At 45.9% G+C, this 20,944-nt stretch overlaps 1 protein-coding gene across 3 annotated transcripts in view; it reads left to right on the top strand.

Annotated features, from left to right (window-relative positions):
- Window positions 1–18,903, top strand: part of PTPN3 (protein tyrosine phosphatase non-receptor type 3) — a 1,027,556-nt gene extending 1,008,653 nt beyond the window's left edge. For all 3 annotated transcript variants that reach the window (XM_063922728.1, XM_063922729.1, XM_063922727.1), the window contains one exon: window positions 15,585–18,903. In XM_063922728.1, coding sequence (XP_063778798.1) covers window positions 15,585–15,662 — 78 coding nt within the window. In that variant the 3' untranslated portion in view covers window positions 15,663–18,903. The remainder of the gene's footprint in view (window positions 1–15,584) is intronic.
- Window positions 18,904–20,944: the final 2,041 nt, after the last annotated feature.

Genomic DNA, 20,944 nt, shown 5'->3' with positions numbered 1-20,944 from the left:
AAGGGAGGAGAAAGCTGGGTGGATGGAGAGAGTGTGTGGAATAAGGGTAGGTTTATTAAGAATAGGGAGATGAGTACATGCTTGGATGTAAAGTTTATAGTGCCTGTTGAGAGGGAGAGATTGAGGAAGTAAGCAAGATGGAAAAGGCAGAAGGAGAGGTAGAGGTAGTCATTAGCTACAGGAGAAATTCCAGGGGACTGGAAAAGAGCAAAGGTAGTCCCACTGCACAAAAGTGGAAGCAAGGAAGAGGCAAACAACTACAGACCAGTGAGTCTTACATCAGTAGTAGGGAAATTGATGGAAACACTCTTAAAAGAAAGAGTTGTAGATTATCTCAAATCCGGCAATTTACTGGATCCCAAACAGCATGGATTCACTGGGGGGAGATCATGTCAAACAAATCTTATTGACTTTTTTGATTGTGTGACTAAAGTGATGGATAAAGGTGGAGCCATGGATATAGCTTATCTAGACTTTAGTAAGGCTTTTGACACAGTTCCACACCGCAGACTGCTAAATAAACTTGCAAGTTTGGGATTGGATATTAGGATTATTGAATGGATAAGATCTTGGTGGAAGGATAGAAAACAGAGAGTTGTGGTAAATGGAGTGCATTCACAGGAGGGAAATGTTACCAGTGGAGTACCCCAGGGATCTGTACTTGGACCAGTGCTTTTTAATATCTTTATTGGTGACATTGCAAATGGCATTAAAGGGAAAGTATGCCTTTTTGCAGATGACACAAAGGTATGCAACAGGGTAGACACACCAGGTGGGGTAAAACAAATAATTGAGGATCTAGGTAGACTAGAGGAATGGTCAAGAGTCTGGCAATTACAGTTTAATGCCAAAAAATGCAAAATCATGCACTTGGGTCTCAAAAATCCTAAAGCTAAATACAGTATTAATGGCACTATACTGGAAACTACTGAGGAGGAAAGGGATCTAGGAGTCACTATTTCAGATGACTTAAAAGCAAGTAAGCAATGTAACAAGGCAATGAGGAAGGCTAGTCAGATGCTTGGCTGCATTGGGAGAGGAATCAGCAGCAGAAAGAAAGAAGTAATAATGCCACTGTATAGGTCATTGGTACGGCCTCATCTAGAATACTGTATTCAGTTCTGGAGGCCTTATCTTCAAAAGGATATTAATACATTAGAAACTGTACAAAGGAGGGCAACTAAAATGGTGCATGGCCTACATCACAAAACATACCCAGAAAGACTAAGAAATCTCAATATGTATAGTTTGGAGCAGAGAAGGGAAAGGGGGGACATGATAGAAACTATCAAATATATGAAGGGTTTTAACAAAGTCCAGGAGGGAAACATTCTCCAAATGAAGAGAAGCAATAGGACATGAGGACATGCACTGAGACTGGAGGGGGGGAGGTTCAGGGGAAATTTGCGGAAATATTATTTCACAGAAAGGGTAGTGGACAAGTGGAATAGCCTCCCATCAGAGGTGGTAGAGGCTAAGACAGTAGAGCAATTTAAACATGCATGGGATAGACATAAGGATATCCTTACAAAGAAATAAGGATCAAATAAGGTTAGTGATTAAAAATAATATAAAAAAAAAAAAGGGGGCAGACTAGATGGGCCAAGTGGTTCTTATCTGCCGACAAATTCTATGTTTCTCTAACGTCCTAGTGGATGCTGGGGACTCCGAAAGGACCATGGGGAATAGCGGCTCCGCAGGAGACTGGGCACAAAAGTAAAAGCTTTAGGACTACCTGGTGTGCACTGGCTCCTCCCCCTATGACCCTCCTCCAAGCCTCAGTTAGATTTTTGTGCCCGAACGAGAAGGGTGCATACTAAGGGGCTCTCCTGAGCTGCTTAGAGTAAAAGTTTAAAGTAGGTTTTTTATTTTCAGTGAGACCTGCTGGCAACAGGCTCACTGCACCGAGGGACTAAGGGGAGAAGAAGCGAACTCACCTGCGTGCAGAGTGGATTGGGCTTCTTAGGCTACTGGACATTAGCTCCAGAGGGACGATCACAGGCCCAGCCATGGATGGGTCCCAGAGCCGCGCCGCCGGCCCCCTTACAGAGCCAGAAGACTGAAGAGGTCCGGAAAATCGGCGGCAGAAGACGTCCTGTCTTCAATAAGGTAGCGCACAGCACCGCAGCTGTGCGCCATTGCTCTCAGCACACTTCACACTCCGGTCACTGAGGGTGCAGGGCGCTGGGGGGGGGGCGCCCTGAGACGCAATAAAAACACCTTATATGGCAAAAAATACATCACATATAGCTCCTGGGCTATATGGATGCATTTAACCCCTGCCAATTTTTCCATAAAAAAGCGGGAGAAAGGCCACCGAGAAGGGGGCGGAGCCTATCTCCTCAGCACACAGGCGCCATTTTTTCCTCACAGCTCCGTTGGAGGGAAGCTCCCTGACTCTCCCCTGCAGTCCTGCACTACAGAAACAGGGTAAAACAAGAGAGGGGGGGGCACTAATTTGGCAGATAAATATACAGCAGCTATATCAGGGAGAAACACTTATATAAGGTTATCCCTATATATATATATAGCGCTCTGGTGTGTGCTGGCAAACTCTCCCTCTGTCTCCCCAAAGGGCTAGTGGGGTCCTGTCCTCTATCAGAGCATTCCCTGTGTGTGTGCTGTGTGTCGGTATGTTGTGTCGACATGTATGAGGAGGAAAATGGTATGGAGGCGGAGCAATTGCCTGTATTAGTGATGTCACCCCCTAGGGAGTCGACACCTGACTGGATGGTCTTATGGAAGGAATTACGTGATAGTGTCAGCACTTTACAAAAGACTGTTGACGACATGAGACAGCCGGCAAATCAGTTAATACCTGTACAGGCGTCTCAAACACCGTCAGGGGCTCTAAAGCGCCCGTTACCTCAGATGGTCGACACAGACACTGACTCCAGTGTCGACGGTGAGGAAACAAACGTATTTTCCAGTAGGGCCACACGTTACATGATCACGGCAATGAAGGAGGTTTTGAACATTTCTGATACTACAAGTACCACAAAAAAGGGTATTATGTGGGGTGTGAAAAAACTACCCGTAGTTTTTCCTGAATCAGATGAATTAACTGAGGAGTGTGATGAAGCGTGGGTTTCCCCCGATAAAAAACTGCTAATTTCTAAAAAATTATTGGCATTATACCCTTTCCCGCCAGAGGTTAGGGCGCGTTGGGAAACACCCCCTAGGGTAGATAAGGCGCTCACACGCTTATCAAAACAAGTGGCGTTACCGTCTCCTAATACGGCCGCCCTCAAGGAACCAGCTGATAGGAAGCTGGAAAATATCCTAAAAAGTATATACACACATACTGGTATTATACTGCGACCAGCAATCGCCTCAGCCTGGATGTGCAGTGCTGGGGTGGCTTGGTCGGATTCCCTGACTGAAAATATTGATACCCTGGACAGGGACAATATATTATTGACTATAGAGCATTTAAAGGATGCATTTCTATATATGCGAGATGCACAGAGGGATATTTGCACTCTGGCATCAAGAGTAAGTGCGCTGTCCATTTCTGCCAGAAGAGGGTTATGGACGCGACAGTGGTCAGGTGATGCGGATTCCAAACGGCATATGGAAGTATTGCCGTATAAAGGGGAGGAGTTATTTGGGGTCGGTCTATCGGACCTGGTGGCCACGGCAACGGCTGGGAAATCCACCTTTTTACCCCAGGTCACCTCTCAGCAGAAAAAGACACCGTCTTTTCAGGCTCAGTCCTTTCGTCCCCATAAGGGCAAGCGGGCAAAAGGCCACTCATATCTGCCCCGGGGCAGAGGAAGGGGAAAAAGACTGCAGCAGACAGCCTCTTCCCACGAACAGAAGCCCTCCCCCGCTTCTGCCAAGTCCTCAGCATGACGCTGGGGCCTTACAAGCGGACTCAGGCACGGTGGGGGCCCGTCTCAAGAATTTCAGCGCGCAGTGGGCTCACTCGCAAGTGGACCCCTGGATCCTGCAGGTAGTATCTCAGGGGTGCAAATTGGAATTCGAGACGTCTCCCCCTCGCCGGTTCCTGAAGTCTGCTTTACCAACGTCTCCCCCCGACAGGGAGGCAGTATTGGAAGCCATTCACAAGCTGTATTCCCAGCAGGTGATAATCAAGGTACCCCTCCTACAACAGGGAAAGGGGTATTATTCCACGCTGTTTGTGGTACCGAAGCCGGACGGCTCGGTGAGACCTATTTTAAATCTGAAATCCTTGAACACTTACATACAAAGGTTCAAATTCAAGATGGAATCACTCAGAGCAGTGATAGCGAACCTGGAAGAAGGGGACTATATGGTGTCTCTGGACATCAAGGATGCTTACCTCCATGTCCCAATTTGCCCTTCTCACCAAGGGTACCTCAGGTTTGTGGTACAGAACTGTCACTATCAGTTTCAGACGCTGCCGTTTGGATTGTCCACGGCACCCCGGGTCTTTACCAAGGTAATGGCCGAAATGATGATTCTTCTTCGAAGAAAAGGCGTCTTAATTATCCCTTACTTGGACGATCTCCTGATAAGGGCAAGGTCCAGAGAACAGTTAGAGGTCGGAGTAGCACTATCTCAAGTAGTACTACGACAGCACGGATGGATTCTAAATATTCCAAAATCGCAGCTGATTCCGACGACACGTCTGCTGTTCCTAGGGATGATTCTGGACACAGTACAGAAAAAGGTGTTTCTCCCGGAGGAGAAAGCCAGGGAGTTATCCGACCTAGTCAGGAACCTCCTAAAACCAGGCCAAGTGTCAGTGCATCAATGCACAAGGGTTCTGGGAAAAATGGTGGCTTCTTACGAAGCGATTCCATTCGGCAGATTCCACGCAAGAACTTTTCAGTGGGATCTGCTGGACAAATGGTCCGGATCGCATCTTCAAATGCATCAGCGGATAACCCTGTCTCCAAGGACAAGGGTGTCTCTCCTGTGGTGGTTACAGAGTGCTCATCTTCTAGAGGGCCGCAGATTCGGCATTCAGGACTGGGTCCTGGTGACCACGGATGCCAGCCTGCGAGGCTGGGGAGCAGTCACACAGGGAAGAAATTTCCAGGGCTTGTGGTCAAGCCTGGAGACATCACTTCACATAAATATTTTGGAGCTAAGGGCCATTTACAATACCCTAAGCCAAGCAAGACCTCTGCTTCAAGGTCAGCCGGTGCTGATCCAGTCGGACAACATCACGGCAGTCGCCCACGTAAACAGACAGGGCGGCACAAGAAGCAGGAGGGCAATGGCAGAAGCTGCAAGGATTTTTCGCTGGGCGAAAAATCATGTGATAGCACTGTCAGCAGTGTTCATTCCGGGAGTGGACAACTGGGAAGCAGACTTCCTCAGCAGACACGACCTCCACCCGGGGGAGTGGGGACTTCACCCAGAAGTCTTCCACATGATTGTAAACCGTTGGGAAAAACCAAAGGTGGACATGATGGCGTCCCGCCTCAACAAAAAACTGGACAGATATTGCGCCAGGTCAAGGGACCCTCAGGCAATAGCTGTGGACGCTCTGGTAACACCGTGGGTGTACCAGTCAGTGTATGTGTTCCCTCCTCTGCCTCTCATACCCAAGGTACTGAGAATCATAAGAAGGAGAGGAGTAAGGACTATACTCGTGGCTCCGGATTGGCCAAGAAGGACTTGGTACCCGGAACTTCGAGAGATGCTCACGGAAGACCCGTGGCCTCTACCTCTAAGAAAGGACCTGCTCCAGCAGGGACCATGTCTGTTCCAAGACTTACCGCGGCTGCGTTTGACGGCATGGCGGTTGAATGCCGGATCCTGAAGGAAAAAGGCATTCCGGATGAAGTCATCCCTACCCTGATCAAAGCCAGGAAGGATGTAACTGTGCAACATTATCACCGTATTTAGCGTAAATATGTTGCGTGGTGTGAGGCCAGGAAGGCCCCTACAGAGGAATTTCAACTGGGTCGTTTCCTGCATTTCCTGCAAACAGGACTGTCTATGGGCCTAAAATTAGGGTCCATTAAGGTTCAAATTTCGGCCCTGTCAATATTCTTCCAAAAAGAACTAGCTTCAGTTCCTGAAGTTCAGACGTTTGTCAAGGGAGTACTGCATATACAGCCTCCTTTTGTGCCTCCAGTGGCACCTTGGGATCTCAATGTAGTTTTGGGGTTCCTAAAATCACATTGGTTTGAACCACTCACCACTGTGGACTTAAAATATCTCACATGGAAAGTGGTAATGCTGTTAGCCCTGGCTTCAGCCAGGCGTGTTTCAGAATTGGCGGCTTTATCCTATAAAAGCCCTTACCTAATTTTTCATACGGACAGGGCAGAATTGAGGACTCGTCCTCAATTTTTCCCTAAGGTGGTTTCAGCATTTCACTTAAACCAGCCTATTGTGGTGCCTGCGGCTACTAGGGACTTGGAGGATTCCAAGTTACTGGACGTAGTCAGGGCCCTGAAAATATATGTTTCCAGGACGGCTGGAGTCAGAAAATCTGACTTGCTGTTTATCCTGTATGCACCCAACAAGCTGGGTGCTCCTGCTTCTAAGCAGACTATTGCTCGTTGGATTTGTAGTACAATTCAGCTTGCACATTCTGTGGCAGGCCTGCCACAGCCAAAATCTGTAAAAGCCCATTCCACAAGGAAAGTGGGCTCATCTTGGGCGGCTGCCCGAGGGGTCTCGGCTTTACAACTTTGCCGAGCAGCTACTTGGTCAGGGGCAAACACGTTTGCTAAATTCTACAAATTTGATACCCTGGCTGAGGAGGACCTGGAGTTCTCTCATTCGGTGCTGCAGAGTCATCCGCACTCTCCCGCCCGTTTGGGAGCTTTGGTATAATCCCCATGGTCCTTTCGGAGGCCCCAGCATCCACTAGGACGTTAGAGAAAATAAGAATTTACTTACCGATAATTCTATTTCTCATAGTCCGTAGTAGATGCTGGGCGCCCATCCCAAGTGCGGATTGTCTGCAATACTTGTACATAATTATTGTTACAAAAATCGGGTTATTATTGTTGTGAGCCATCTTTTCAGAGGCTCCTCTGTTATCATGCTGTTAACTGGGTTCAGATCACAAGTTGTACGGTGTGATTGGTGTGGCTGGTATGAGTCTTACCCGGGATTCAAAATCCTTCCTTATTGTGTACGCTCGTCCGGGCACAGTATCCTAACTGAGGCTTGGAGGAGGGTCATAGGGGGAGGAGCCAGTGCACACCAGGTAGTCCTAAAGCTTTTACTTTTGTGCCCAGTCTCCTGCGGAGCCGCTATTCCCCATGGTCCTTTCGGAGTCCCCAGCATCCACTACGGACTATGAGAAATAGAATTATCGGTAAGTAAATTCTTATTTTCTATGTTTCTATGTATAGAGTCAAGTGGGAAGTTGCAGGGGGGAGGAATGGATGAGGCCCAGGATGACTTCACCAAATACATGGGAGAAAGATGTCAGAATTGGTAACAGTTATGGGCAGGGGTGGTCAGGGAAAGGAGGTGGCTGGTTGATGATGGAGACTTATGGAGTAAATTCTGGATGTGAAGTAAGTTGAGTGCAGAAAGGAGGTGAGGTGGGGGTGGGCAGAGGAGGGAATTGACAGAGGCGTCAGGAGTCGGAAGAATGGAAGAAGATGAGGTTCTTGAAGTACGGCTGTTTAGCGAGGGAAAGGGCAGCACTGAAGGATGAGAGCATAGGTTTGAAATAAGGAAGTCTTTATTACAGAGTGATTTCCTCCACTGTCGCTCAGCAGTACATGAGCATTTTTGCAGCTATCTGGTGCATTTGGTGTGCCAAGGTTGAGATTTTGATCTGCAAAGGTGAATAGTGGTCGATGGAGTGACAGAATCAAGAGCAGAAGTAAGGGATGCATTGTATAGCGAAGTGGCTTGTTCAATGAGAGATAATAGGAGAGAGAAGTGAATAGAAAAGGGAGGAAAGAAAAGTGGTGTCGATAACCTCAATGTAGAGATGGAGAAGCAGAGAGAGATAAGTTAAAAGAGAGCAGATGGTGGTCATAGAGGGAAATGGGGAGTTTGAGAAATCAGAAATATCTCAACGGTGAGTGAAGGCCAGATCAAGTGACCTCCCATTCACATGGGAGGGTGAGGAAGTCCACTGGGAGAGACCAAGGGAAGATGTGAGGTTAAGGATTTTAAAGGCAGGGGATTTTTGTGAGTGATAACGAATGGGAATCAACTAAGATAATGGAGGGAATGTCAGAAGTGAGGAAGCCAGGAAGCAAAGTTGTCAAGGACTTTTTATGTGTATGCTTAAAATAGTTGGTCTGTTACCAACTAATTGTATACTGGTGATGCTTGATGTCACCTGTTTATACACAAATATAGATTATACATATACATCATCATTAGTCCTAGAGTAGGTTGAAGAACTACTTAACTGAAGTTGCAAGTGGTAACCTATACAGTAAGTGTACAGTTTGCTTTTATCAAGACTTCATCATCATATGCACGTATTAATTACTCGTGCAGTGTGTCCAGACACACTATGCTCCACATACACGAATATAGATCATACAGAAGATATGCAGGCGATAAGGAGTGTGGTTGGCTCTAGTCCACAATATACGGGACCACCATAGGAATTTTTGTTATTGCTTATTTAGATTATTTTGCATAAAACTTTTTTTTTATAATTTGCAGCTCAAGGGGACCACAATGTGGTCCAATATGGCCCCATCATATGCCAACCTCTTCATGTATAATTATGAAAATATTTATTTGTTGGCTGATATAATTTTTCTCAATTGATCAAAAAAAATGTTGATTTATTGACAACCTTTTAAAATTGTGTACAAGGAGTGAAACTGCACTCCTTGATTGTGTGGATAAGCTAAATCGGTTACCAGGGTCAATTATATTTACCTGCACCTATGACTTTTGTTCCATCAATTTTCTGAATGTTTCCATGAAGATTATTGATGGCACATTTGTCTTTGTGATTTTCAGGAAGCCCACAGACAAAAATACTCTTCTGTTAGCTTCGAGCTTTCATTCACACCCCCTAAAGAAGGGACTACCCTATTCACAACTGATGAGGGTTGCCAGGATAACTTCGAACATTTGTTATTTACCAGAGGCTTTGAAAACAATGGGGAAGAATTTTAATGATACAACCCCTTAAGAAGTCCAGGAAGCAATTAACAAATATCTGAACCTTTCTCGTGAGGACCTCCTTGAGCCACAAACTAATAGAAACTAAAAAGATTGTTTTTTTGCCAGAATCTACTCCATTATGCAAAGCTATCCTGAAGTATTGGCACATTCTGCAATCAGATCTTGCACTGAGCACTTTTTGCACTTCACTGTTCTGCTACAAACGTAGCCGTAACCTACTTTGATATTAGTCGTAGAGTAGGTTGAAGAACTACTTAACTGAAGTTGCAAGTGGTTACCTATACAGTAAGTGTACAGTTTGCTTTTATCAAGGCTTCATCATCATATGCACATATTAATTACTTGTGCAGTGTGTCTGTCCAGACACACTATGCTCCACATACAGCATACTTGGACAGACACACTGCACAAGTAAGTAATATGTGCATATGATGATGAAGCCTTAATAAATATTCCCTTTAATCGAAATGTCAGTGTAATGGCATGCAAATAAAGCAATACAGTATTGATTTGAATGTTTCAAAAGTCTGGAGAGTGCCTTTATTCTACTGATAGTAGATTGAGATATATATACACAGATGTAGCCATGCTCTTCTTGCTACAATGGTGCGCCAGGCTGTGAATAGTCATGTTGCAGCATGCCGCATCACAGCAGAGATGATGCATGGCTACATATATATATTTACCTTTGATGCATGTATTTTCTCTGACGTCCTAGTGGATGCTGGGGACTCCGTAAGGACCATGGGGAATAGACGGGCTCCGCAGGAGACTGGGCACTCTAAAAGAAAGATTAGGTACTATCTGGTGTGCACTGGCTCCTCCCTCTATGCCCCTCCTCCAGACCTCAGTTAGAATCTGTGCCCGGCCAGAGCTGGGTGCTCTTAGTGGGCTCTCCTGAGCCTGCTAGTTAAAGAAAGTATTTGTTAGGTTTTTTATTTTCAGTGAGCTTCTCCTGGCAACAGACTCACTGCTATGTGGGACCGAGGGTAGAGAAGCAAACGTACCTGTTCACAGCTAGGTTGCGCTTCTTAGGCTACTGGACACCATTAGCTCCAGAGGGTTCGAACACAGGCAGCTGTCCTCGATCGTCCGTTCCCGGAGCCGCGCCGCCGTCCCCCTCGCAGAGCCAGAAGATCAGAAGCTGGAAGAAGGTGAAATCGGCGGCTGAAGACTCCTGTCTTCATTGAAGGTAGCGCACAGCAACGCAGCTGTGCGCCATTGCTCCCACTGCACACCACACACTCCGGTCACTGTAGGGTGCAGGGCGCTGGAGGGGGGGCGCCCTGGGCAGCAATTAGAGTACCTTTGGCATAAATATACACATAATACAGTCAGATAGTGTATATGTGTAAACTCCCCCGCCATTTTTCAGTCACAGACAGCGGGAAAGAAGCCCGCCGCTGAGGGGGCGGGGCCTTCTTCCTCAGCACACCAGCGCCATTTTTCTTAACAGCTCCGCTGGAAGGACGCTCCCCAGGCTCTCCCCTGCAGTCTCCTGGCACTAGAAGGGTAAAAAGAGAGGGGGGGGCACATACATTTAGGCACTAAAGTTGTATATTAAGCAGCTATTGGGAAATCACTTGTGTAGTGTGTATCCCTGAGTTATATAGCGCTGTGGTGTGTGCTGGCATACTCTTTCTCTGTCTCCCAAAGACCTTGTGAGGTCCTGTCCTCAGTCAGAGCATTCCCTGTGTGTGTGTGCTGTGTGTCGGTACGGCTGTGTCGACATGTTTGATGAGGAGGGTTACGTGGAGGCGGAGCAAGTGCAGATAAATGTGGTGTTGCCGCCGTCTGTGCCGACACCGGATTGGATGGATATATGGAAGGTCTTAAATGACAATGTAAACTCATTACACAAAAGGTTTGATGATGTTGCAGCCGGGGGACAGCCGGGCCCTCAACCCGGGCCTGCCCAGGCGCCTCAGAGGCCGTCAGGGTCTCAAAAACGCCCACTATCTCAGTTGGTTGACACGGATGCCGACACGGAGTTCGACTCCAGTGTCGACGATGATTAGGCACAATTACAGCCTAAAATGACCAAGGCCATCCGATACATGATTATTGCAATGAAAAATGTATTACACATTTCAGAGGTTGACCCTGTCCCTGACAAGAGGGTAAATATGTTTGGGAAGAAAAAGCAGCCAGTGACTTTTCCCCCATCACATGAATTAAATGAGTTATGTGAAGAAGCGTGGTCATCCCCTGATAAAAAAAAGTGGTGATTCCCAAGAGAATACTAATGGCGTACCCTTTCCCGCCAACGGATAGGTTACGCTGGGAATCCTCCCCTAGGGATGACAAGGCGCTGACGCGCTTATCTAAGAGGGTGGCCTTGCCGTCTCAGGATACGGCCGCTCTAAAGGAGCCTGCGGATAGAAAGCAGGAAGGTATCTTGAAGTCAGTGTATACACACTCTGGCACTCTACTGAGACCGGCTGTTGCTTTAGCCTGGATGTGCAGTGCTGTAGCAGCATGGACAGATACTCTGTCAGAGGAGTTAGATACCCTGGACAGGGATACCGTATTGCTGACCCTTGGCCATATTAAAGACGTCGTCTTGTATATGCGGGATGCCCAGAGGGACATTTGCCTGCTGGGCTCTAGAATAAATGCAATGTCCATTTCTGCCAGGAGGGTCTTATGGACTCGGCAATGGACAGGGGATGCCGACTCTAAAAAACACATGGAGGTTTTGCCTTATAAGGGTGAGCAGTTGTTTGGGGACGGTCTATCGGACATCGTTTCCACAGCGACAGCTGGAAAGTCGACTTTCTTGCCACAGGTTTCCTCACAGCCTAAGAAAGCACCGTATTACCAAATGTAGTCCTTTCGTTCTCAAAAAAGCAAGAAAGTCAGAGGTGCATCGTTTTTTGCCAGAGGCAGGGGTAGAGGAAAGAAGCTGCACCATGCAAAAGTCCTCCCCGGCTTCCACTAAGTCCACCACATGACGCTGGGGCTCCACAGGCGGAGCCAGGAGCGGAGGGGGCGCGTCTCCAAAACTTCAGCAATCAGTGGGTTCGCTCATAGGTGGATCCTTGGGCTATACAGATTGTATCGCAGGGATACAAGCTGGAGTTCGAAGTGACCCCCCCTCACCGTTACCTAAAATCTGCCTTGCCAGCTTCTCCCACGGAGAGGGAGGTAGTCCTGGCGGCAATTCACAAGCTGTACCTCCAGCAAGTGATAATAATGGTACCCCCCCCCCCCTTCAGCAGGGAAAGGGTTACTATTCCACACTGTTTGTGGTACCGAAACCGGACGGTTCGGTAAGACCCATTCTAAATTTAAAATCCTTGAACATCTACATGAAAAAGTTCAAGTTCAAAATGGAATCGCTCAGAGCGGTCATTGCAAGCCTGGAAGAGGGGGATTTTATGGTATCTCTGGACATCAAGGATGCATACTTGCATGTCCCCATTTATCCGCCTCACCAGGAGTACCTCAGGTTTGTGGTACAGGACTGTCATTATCAATTCCAGACGTTGCCGTTTGGTCTGTCCACGGCACCGAGAGTATTTACCAAGGTAATGGCCGAAATGATGGTACTCCTTCGGAAGCAAGGAGTTACAGTTATCCCGTACTTGAACAATCTCCTCATAAAGGCGAGGTCCAGGGAGCAGTTGTTGATCAGCGTATCACACGCTCAGGAAGTGTTGCTACGGCACGGCTGGATTCTGAATATTCCAAAGTCGCAGCTGATTCCTACGACGCGTCTGCCCTTCCTGGGTATGATTCTGGACACAGAACAGAAGAAGGTGTTTCTCCCGGAGGAGAAGGCTCAGGAGTTGGTGATTCTGGTCAGGGACCTCCTGAAACCAAAACAGGTGTCGGTGCATCACTGCAAGCGAATCCTGGGAAAGATGGTAGCGTCTTACGAAGCCATTCCTTTCGGCAGGTTTCATGCCAGGATCTTTCAGTGGGATCTGTTGGACAAGTGGTCCGGATCGCATCTTCAGATGCATCGGCTGATCACCCTGTCCCCAAGGACCAGAGTGTCTCTTCTGTGGTGGCTGCAGAGTGCTCATCTTCTCCAGGGCCGCAGGTTCGGCATACAGGACTGGGTCCTGGTGACCACGGATGCAAGCCTCCGCGGATGGGGGGCAGTCACTCAGGGAAGAAACTTCCAAGGCCTGTGGTCAAGTCAGGAGACATAAACATACTGGAATTAAGGGCCATATACAACGCCCTGAGTCAATCGGAGCCCCTGCTTCGAGACCAACCAGTGCTGATTCAGTCAGACAACATCACGGCAGTCGCCCATGTAAACCGCCAGGGCGGCACAAGAAGTAGGGTGGCAATGGCGGAAGCCACAAGGATTCTTCGTTGGGCGGAGAATCACGTGCAAACACTGTCAGCAGTGTTCATTCCGGGAGTGGACAACTGGGAAGCAGACTTCCTCAGCAGGAACGACCTCCACCTGGGAGAGTGGGGACTTCATCAAGAAGTCTTCGAGCAGATTGCAAATCGGTGGGAACGGCCACAGGTGGACATGATGGCGTCCCGCTTAAACAAAAAGCTAAAAAGATATTGCGCCAGGTCAAGGGACCCTCAGGCGATAGCTGTGGACGCACTGGTAACACCGTGGGTGTTCCAGTCGGTCTATGTGTTTCCTCCTCTTCCTCTCATACCCAAGGTGCTGAGAATAGTAAGAAAAAGATGAGTGAGAACAATTCTCATCGTTTCGGATTGGCCAAGACGGACTTGGTACCCAGAGCTACAAGAGATGATCACAGAGGACCCATGGCCTCTGCCTCTCAGACAGGACCTGTTGCAACAGGGGCCCTGTCTGTTCCAAGACTTACCGCGACTGCGTTTGACGGCATGGCGGCTGAACGCCGGATACTAGCAGAAAAGGGTATCCCGGAGGAAGTAATTCCTACGCTGATAAGAGCTAGGAAGGATGTGACAGCAAAGCATTATCACCGCATATGGCGAAAATATGTTGCTTGGTGTGAGGCCAGGAAGGCCTCTACAGAGGAATTCCAGTTGGGTCGATTTCTGCACTTCCTATAGTCAGGTGTGACTATGGGCCTCAAATTAGGGTCCATAAAGATCCAGATCTCTGCCCTATCCATTTTCTTTCAAAAAGAACTGGCTTCACTGCCTGAGGTTCAGACATTTGTAAAGGGAGTGCTGCATATTCAACCTCCTTTTGTGCCACCAGTGGCACCTTGGGATCTTAACGTTGTGTTGGATTTCCTGAAATCCCACTGGTTTGAGCCACTTAAGACCGTGGAGCTAAAATACCTCACGTGGAAAGTGTTCATGCTGTTGGCCTTAGCATCGGCTAGGCGGGTGTCAGAATTGGCGGCTTTGTCATGTAAAAGCCCCTATCTGATCTTCCATATGGACAGGGCAGAATTGCGGACTCGTCCCCAATTTCTCCCTAAGGTGGTATCATCGTTTCATTTGAACCAACCTATTGTGGTGCCTGCGGCTACTCGTGACTTGGAGGAATCCAAGTTGCTGGACGTAGTCTGGGCTTTGAAGATTTATGTAACCAGAACGGCTAGAGTCAGGAAGACTGACTCGCTGTTTATCCTGTATGCACCCAACAAGCTGGGTGCCCCTGCTTCAAAGCAAACTATTGCTCGCTGGATCTGTAACACGATTCAGCAGGCTCATTCTGCGGCTGGATTGCCGTATCCAAAATCAGTGAAAGCCCATTCCACAAGGAAGGTGGGCTCGTCTTGGGCGGCTTTACAGCTTTGCCGAGCAGCTACTTGGTCGGTTTCAAACACATTTGCTAAGTCCTACAAGTTTGATACCCTGGCTGAGGAGGACCTTGAGTTTGCTCATTCGGTGCTGCAGAGTCATCCGCACTCTCCCGCCCGTTTGGGAGCTTTGGTATAATCCCCATGGTCCTTACGGAGTCCCCAGCATCCACTAGGACGTCAGAGAAAATAAGAATTTACTCACCGGTAATTCTATTTATCGTAGTCCGTAATGCATGCTGGGCGCCCGTCCCAAGTTCGGACTTCTTCTGCAATACATGTATATAGTTATTGCTTAACTAAAGGGTTATTGTTATGAGCCATCCGTTGAATGAGGCTCAGTTGTTGTTCATACTGTTAACTGGGTATGGTTATCACAAGTTGTACGGTGTGATTGGTGTGGCTGGTATGAGTCTTACCCTGGATTCCAAATCCTTTCCTTGTAGTGTCAGCTCTTCCGGGCACAGTTTCCCTAACTGAGGTCTGGAGGAGGGGCATAGAGGGAGGAGCCAGTGCACACCAGATAGTACCTAATCTTTCTTTTAGAGTGCCCAGTCTCCTGCGGAGCCCGTCTATTCCCCATGGTCCTTACGGAGTCCCCAGCATCCACTACGGACTACGAGAAATAGAATTACCGGTGAGTAAATTCTTATTTTTGCCATTAGTGAAAATAAGGTTGTTCAGTTTTCCTAAAAACCCTTGCTGTATGTCTGTATCCTAAAGCAAAAAAAATATATATATATTTTGTGCATTTTTTATTCTTGCTATTAACATTTTTTTCTTGTTTTTTTTTAGAGTCAATACAAGTTTGTTTGTGAAGCCATTCTCCGTGTTTACAAAGATGGATTAGTGCAACCTTTGCATTACAGTTGATGTGGTGTATCATAATATCCAAGGGACTTCCACAAAGAGCAGCAAAATGTCTCAGAAAGATGAGCACATTAGTGGCACTTTAATTTCTGTAAAGGAGTTTTAAATTATGAACATAAAGAAAATGTATATACTGTTTCATGTATATATGTCTAGAACTGTGTATGAATCATTTACATGTTTTGTAGACAAAATTGTATAATTACAGAAACACTAAAAAAAAAAAGTTCTGCCTTATAATCATTTTCAGAAGTGGAGTGTAACTTCCAAGATGCTTGAGTTTAACTACTATTGACAATAGTCACTCTACCTTAAGAACTTGGGATACAAAGGAAAATAGAGTAGGCCAAGCACATTATTTATAGAACACTATTTTTGTAACATTTTCATGATTCAGAGAGTGCCAAAAATAAGATATATCTTCTAGGAATCTTGCACTAAATTTCCACATTGTATATTTCAATTGTATAAGCTGTGCATTGCTATGTATTGTTATTTAGATCACATTTATGGCACAAATTATTACAGAACATGTTGTTATTTCCTGTATTTTTTTTTATATATAGACCTAGCTTCCTATATAATGCAAGGCTAATGCTGCTCCTCACCTCTATAGGGGGAATTCAAGTGATTAGTTACTCCCTTCAGGCGTGCACAGCCGACGCTGACATTACTGTTATAATGTTATGTCATTTTGACGGACTAGTATACATATAAGACATTAAAGTTAAATTAACTATAAGTTGAAGACATTCGAGTTCATTTACAAGTATACCAATATGTAATACAGGTTGAGTATCCCTTATCCAAAATGCTTGGGACCAGAGATATTTTGGATATGGGAGTTTTCCGTATTTTGGAATAATTGCATACCATAATGAGATATCATGGTGATGGGACCTAAGTCTAAGCACAGAATGCATTTATGTTACATAAACACCTTATACACACAGCCTGAAGGTCATTTAATACAATATTTTTAATAACTTTGTGTATTAAACACAATTTGTGTACATTGAGCCATCAGAAAACAAAGGTTTCACTATCTCACTCAAAAAAGTCCATATTTCGGAATATTCTGTATTTCGGAATATTTGGATATGGGATACTCAACCTGTATGCCTATTTACCCAGGCTCATTATGGTTTTTTAGACTGCCGTTGGCAGGTCACTCCACGCTTATGTTTATGAAATTATGGATTATCAAAAGAGTAACATCACCTCAAATCTGAATTCTACCACCCTTTAGGAACATATTTTTCATGAAACTTTCAAATATTACTCATATCAGGCTCATGTAAGTCTTAATATATGAAAGGGTATAGTCCGACTGTCATATTTGTGTGTATTTGACATTTTTAGTACATTATTATTTGTGGACCTATACAGATGTGTCCTCCTACATCTTGCCTCATGTCGCCATGCCGCAGGATTTGCCAAGTGTGAGTGAGCTGACAGGCCCCGTAAACTCTGTTAGTGTTGGGCATCTTTTTTAGCCGAAAATGCATCTTATTCACATCGCTATGTGAATAGCATGCACAAGAAGACTCTGCTCATTAAAATGATTTGCCTATATTCTCTGTGCGTCTCTGGCAGTAGCTGCATACGAAAAGGTACATTTCAGTGTTTTGTAGGAAAACACTGTAACATACTATTTCGTATGTAGCTACAACCACGGTCACACACAGAATATAGGCATGCCACACAGCATTTTAATCAGCATAAGTTGCTTGTGCATCCTATTAACATTGTTTTTGCAAATAAGATGCATTTGTAAGTGGACACATCTGTATATGCACATACTGTACCAATATCAAATGCTCCTGGACATTAAAAAATCCTTCTCATTGAAAGTATATAACAGTTGTCTATTAAAACTCCTGAGCATCTTTTGAAAGATGCTCCTTGGCCATCCAGGAACCAGTAAGTGCATTTTCATTCAAATATCTTGTTCAACAAGACAATATCATTTTTTTGTGTGTGTGTATTTGGCATCAGGTTGGAAAAACATTAATGTGCCCTGTCTGCATGTAGCAAGTAATGCCCAACTAGTCCTATAAGCAGAACATTTTGCAGCTGCAGGTAAACCTCAACATCTGGAAATGCAGATATATGTGCTTCATGTTAAAGCAGTTACATTGCCACAAAATAGACATATCATGTCACAATACAGCAAATGCAAAGCTGGGTGCAATTGCACATTCATTAATAATGTAATGTAGTGCAATGAAACTTTCATTTTGTTTTTTTCTAAAAATAAATCAATCAGACTATGATAAAAACACAGGCCACTGGGGCACATTGTTGTCTCATTTTTTATGAAGAATTGCACTATTTTTCAAAATCTCGCATTGTGATTCGAGTCTAAAGTACTGTATACTAGCACAGTGCTAAGATGTATAGACTGCACCAGCTGGTCAGTCCATGGATTTCATATAACCTTTCACTGATTCTTGTGCATATTGGTAGTCCTGAGGATATACTGTAGAAGAATTCTATTTTGTGAGCTAATATGGGTTAGGTCAGATTCATAAAAATACAGGCACGTGAAGAAACTGTTTAATTGAGTTTCTACAGTGTGTAGGTTATTGAAGCATGTACAAAATGTGTCTGTTGTCATGTATCATTGACGTCCCAGGATACTGTAGTAAGAGAATGTAAGAACTGGGGATATTAGTAAAATCAAAGTTCTTGTTGATGTTTGCAGGGTATTTGTATGTTAATCAATAGACCTTGGTATCTGGCCAATATTGTCATTTACATGCACTCAATTTTATTTCACATTTTAACAGAACATTTTTGAAATCTCCATAAACATTTATGGATAGATATTAAGTGGTTTATTTACGAAGAGTCTAGTTTTGAAACCCGACACTTCTGAGCATGTTTGTCCAATTTTTTAAAACCTGACAATTTTATAACCCGACTCTTTGTAAATAAACCCCTAAGTGTCTTTTGCATCAAGACAGCGCAAGAACTGTTTACTGCTTTTTTTTTTTTTATTGAAGGAATGGTTCCCATCTACTGTACTTGTTACATTAGTAAACAAGAACTCCATCCAAAGCTATGTGTTTATTGGTGGTGCTTGAATATACTTTTAAACGAAAGAAATATGTCCAAAATGTAAGATTAAGCATTCCCAAAGTCCTTAACTGTCTAGCACCAGTCAACTGATTTGCTGATTCCCTTTTAATAACTCCTTGCATGGGATTTAAAAGAGGAGAGACCAATGGCATATTAACAAAGGGAGGGGGGGGGGGGCCTAGTTTGCACACCATAATTAGGTAATGAGGTGCTACTCTGCTTGAGACATAATACAATATACAGACGGAAAAAGATGCAGGTGCACTATCTCACACTAGCTCAACCTGTAATAACCAGAGGCATTTAGCATAATCCTGGCCAGGACTATGAGCTTACCCACCGCACCGTTTCCTCTCATTGGGTAAGTCCCTAACACTAACTACAGGGGTTCAGGTCCGGGGGGCAGGACACCCCAAAGTCACCCAGCCAGATAACTCCAGGGCACCGCAAGAGTGGTACAAGTAAAGAATTAGATAGGTAGGAGCAGATACTGGTGCATGTGTGAATAATGTGAAGAGTGAAAAAGAATGGTGTGAAAGTGTTACACATACATAAAACAAACTATAAGTGCCATAGTGTTTTAAAATAAATGTTAGATTGCGATGCCCCGAGGGTGTCCAGCCACAGCAGGTCCAGGAAGCCCCACGCCCCAGAGAATCCCCTCAATATTGACTGCCATAATAAACAAATGTAGGAGTCTTACCTCAGTGTGCTCATTCCACATATGTAAGCCGGCAGTCAATTTTGGGGGGATTCTCTGGGGCGTAGGGCTTCCTGGACCTGCCGTGGCTGGACACCCTCGGGGCATCAATAGGTGACAGGTACAGTAGTGGCCGACACTGGGAAGAGGTAGAGGGTGATAGGGAGAATGAGACGGAACAGGAGTGGGTGTTGAGAGGCAGAGGACAGTTAGAGGCAGGAGGCCTCCGAGAAGACCACACCAGCTAGATTGTTTATTGGGAGGACACCCAGGACACGGGCAATCATGCTCACCACCCCCTACCTGGATATTTATGCAGTTCCCCACAATGCATGCATGTACACTACCAGATATTTTTAAACATTAGACCCAGGAAACAAACCACAAAAAGACAATGTATAGGCCATTATGGGGTGCAAAGGATAAAGGCATGCATGGATTGTGCATTGAAGTTTGCAAAGCTGGGGAGGTCCTGCCTTTAGCATGTAAGAGCCACCACCAAGGGGGTGCCCCTGAACTAAGGGCCTAACTCAATAAGGATTGCAAATTCTGCTAATTAGCATAATTTTCAATCCTTTGGATCGCATGCTGGGTGCCGCCCAGCATTCTGACTGGCACCTCCCCCCCATTCAACAAGCAGAAATTGCGAATGCATCGCAATTTCTACTTGTTAGCAGAAACTGAGGAAGCCTCCTGCCGCCCGCAGGAGGCCCGCCACCATGTTCTCGATCACGGGGCTGCGTGTGATGTCATGCAGCCGCTGGGATCACGTCCCCATTTGGCCGCCTCCACCCCCCGTTTGCGATGCATCACACCCGCAATGCTCCATCTCCGCCTTGGAAACAGAGCGTTTGCTGCTCTCGCCCTGCGACCGCCTCCATTTTCTGCGGGGCAATCGTAATAATTATGGTTGGATTGTGATTGCGATCCAACCTGAATTAGCCCCTAAATGCAGAAAGTGAGGGTCACAGGACTGACTCATAACCCCCAATCTTATCTGCAGTAGCTCTATGCTGGATCTTCATACAGTAGATGGTGGAGATTGTGGACCATTGAAGGGGGCATGGCCTGTAGGAGAGGGTGTAGCCTTGGTTGCTGGATTGCTGTTACAGTATAGCAGGACAATAAAAATTCCTGTCTCTGAGGAGAGGAGAGACATTGCCTGGAGTGCTGAAGTGCCGCTGTTCTGCTGCTGCCTGTTATACAGATTGATAGACACAGCAACAGTGGAGCAGTGAGAGCGCCTCTCCAGCCTGGAGTCTCACTGCAATGCTTAGCAGGTTTACCACAACGTGCCGGCCCTGGGCCACCAAGCTAGGGGGGGACCTCTGCTACTCACCGTGCACCCATCATCTGCATGAGGAGAAAGAGTAAGTTAGAATTTACGCCCATCCGCACAGCTATTGGGTCTGCCCCGCCTTCCCGGCTGAACCTGTCACACCAGTTATCTCCTCCTATGCTAGGACTTGATCTATAGACAGCAGGTAGGGGACTTAAAGGG

Source organism: Pseudophryne corroboree, chromosome 5 (genome assembly GCF_028390025.1).
Source record: "Pseudophryne corroboree isolate aPseCor3 chromosome 5, aPseCor3.hap2, whole genome shotgun sequence".
In the NCBI taxonomy this organism is placed as follows: domain Eukaryota; kingdom Metazoa; phylum Chordata; class Amphibia; order Anura; family Myobatrachidae; genus Pseudophryne; species Pseudophryne corroboree.
This window is presented reverse-complemented; position numbering and strand designations above follow the sequence as displayed.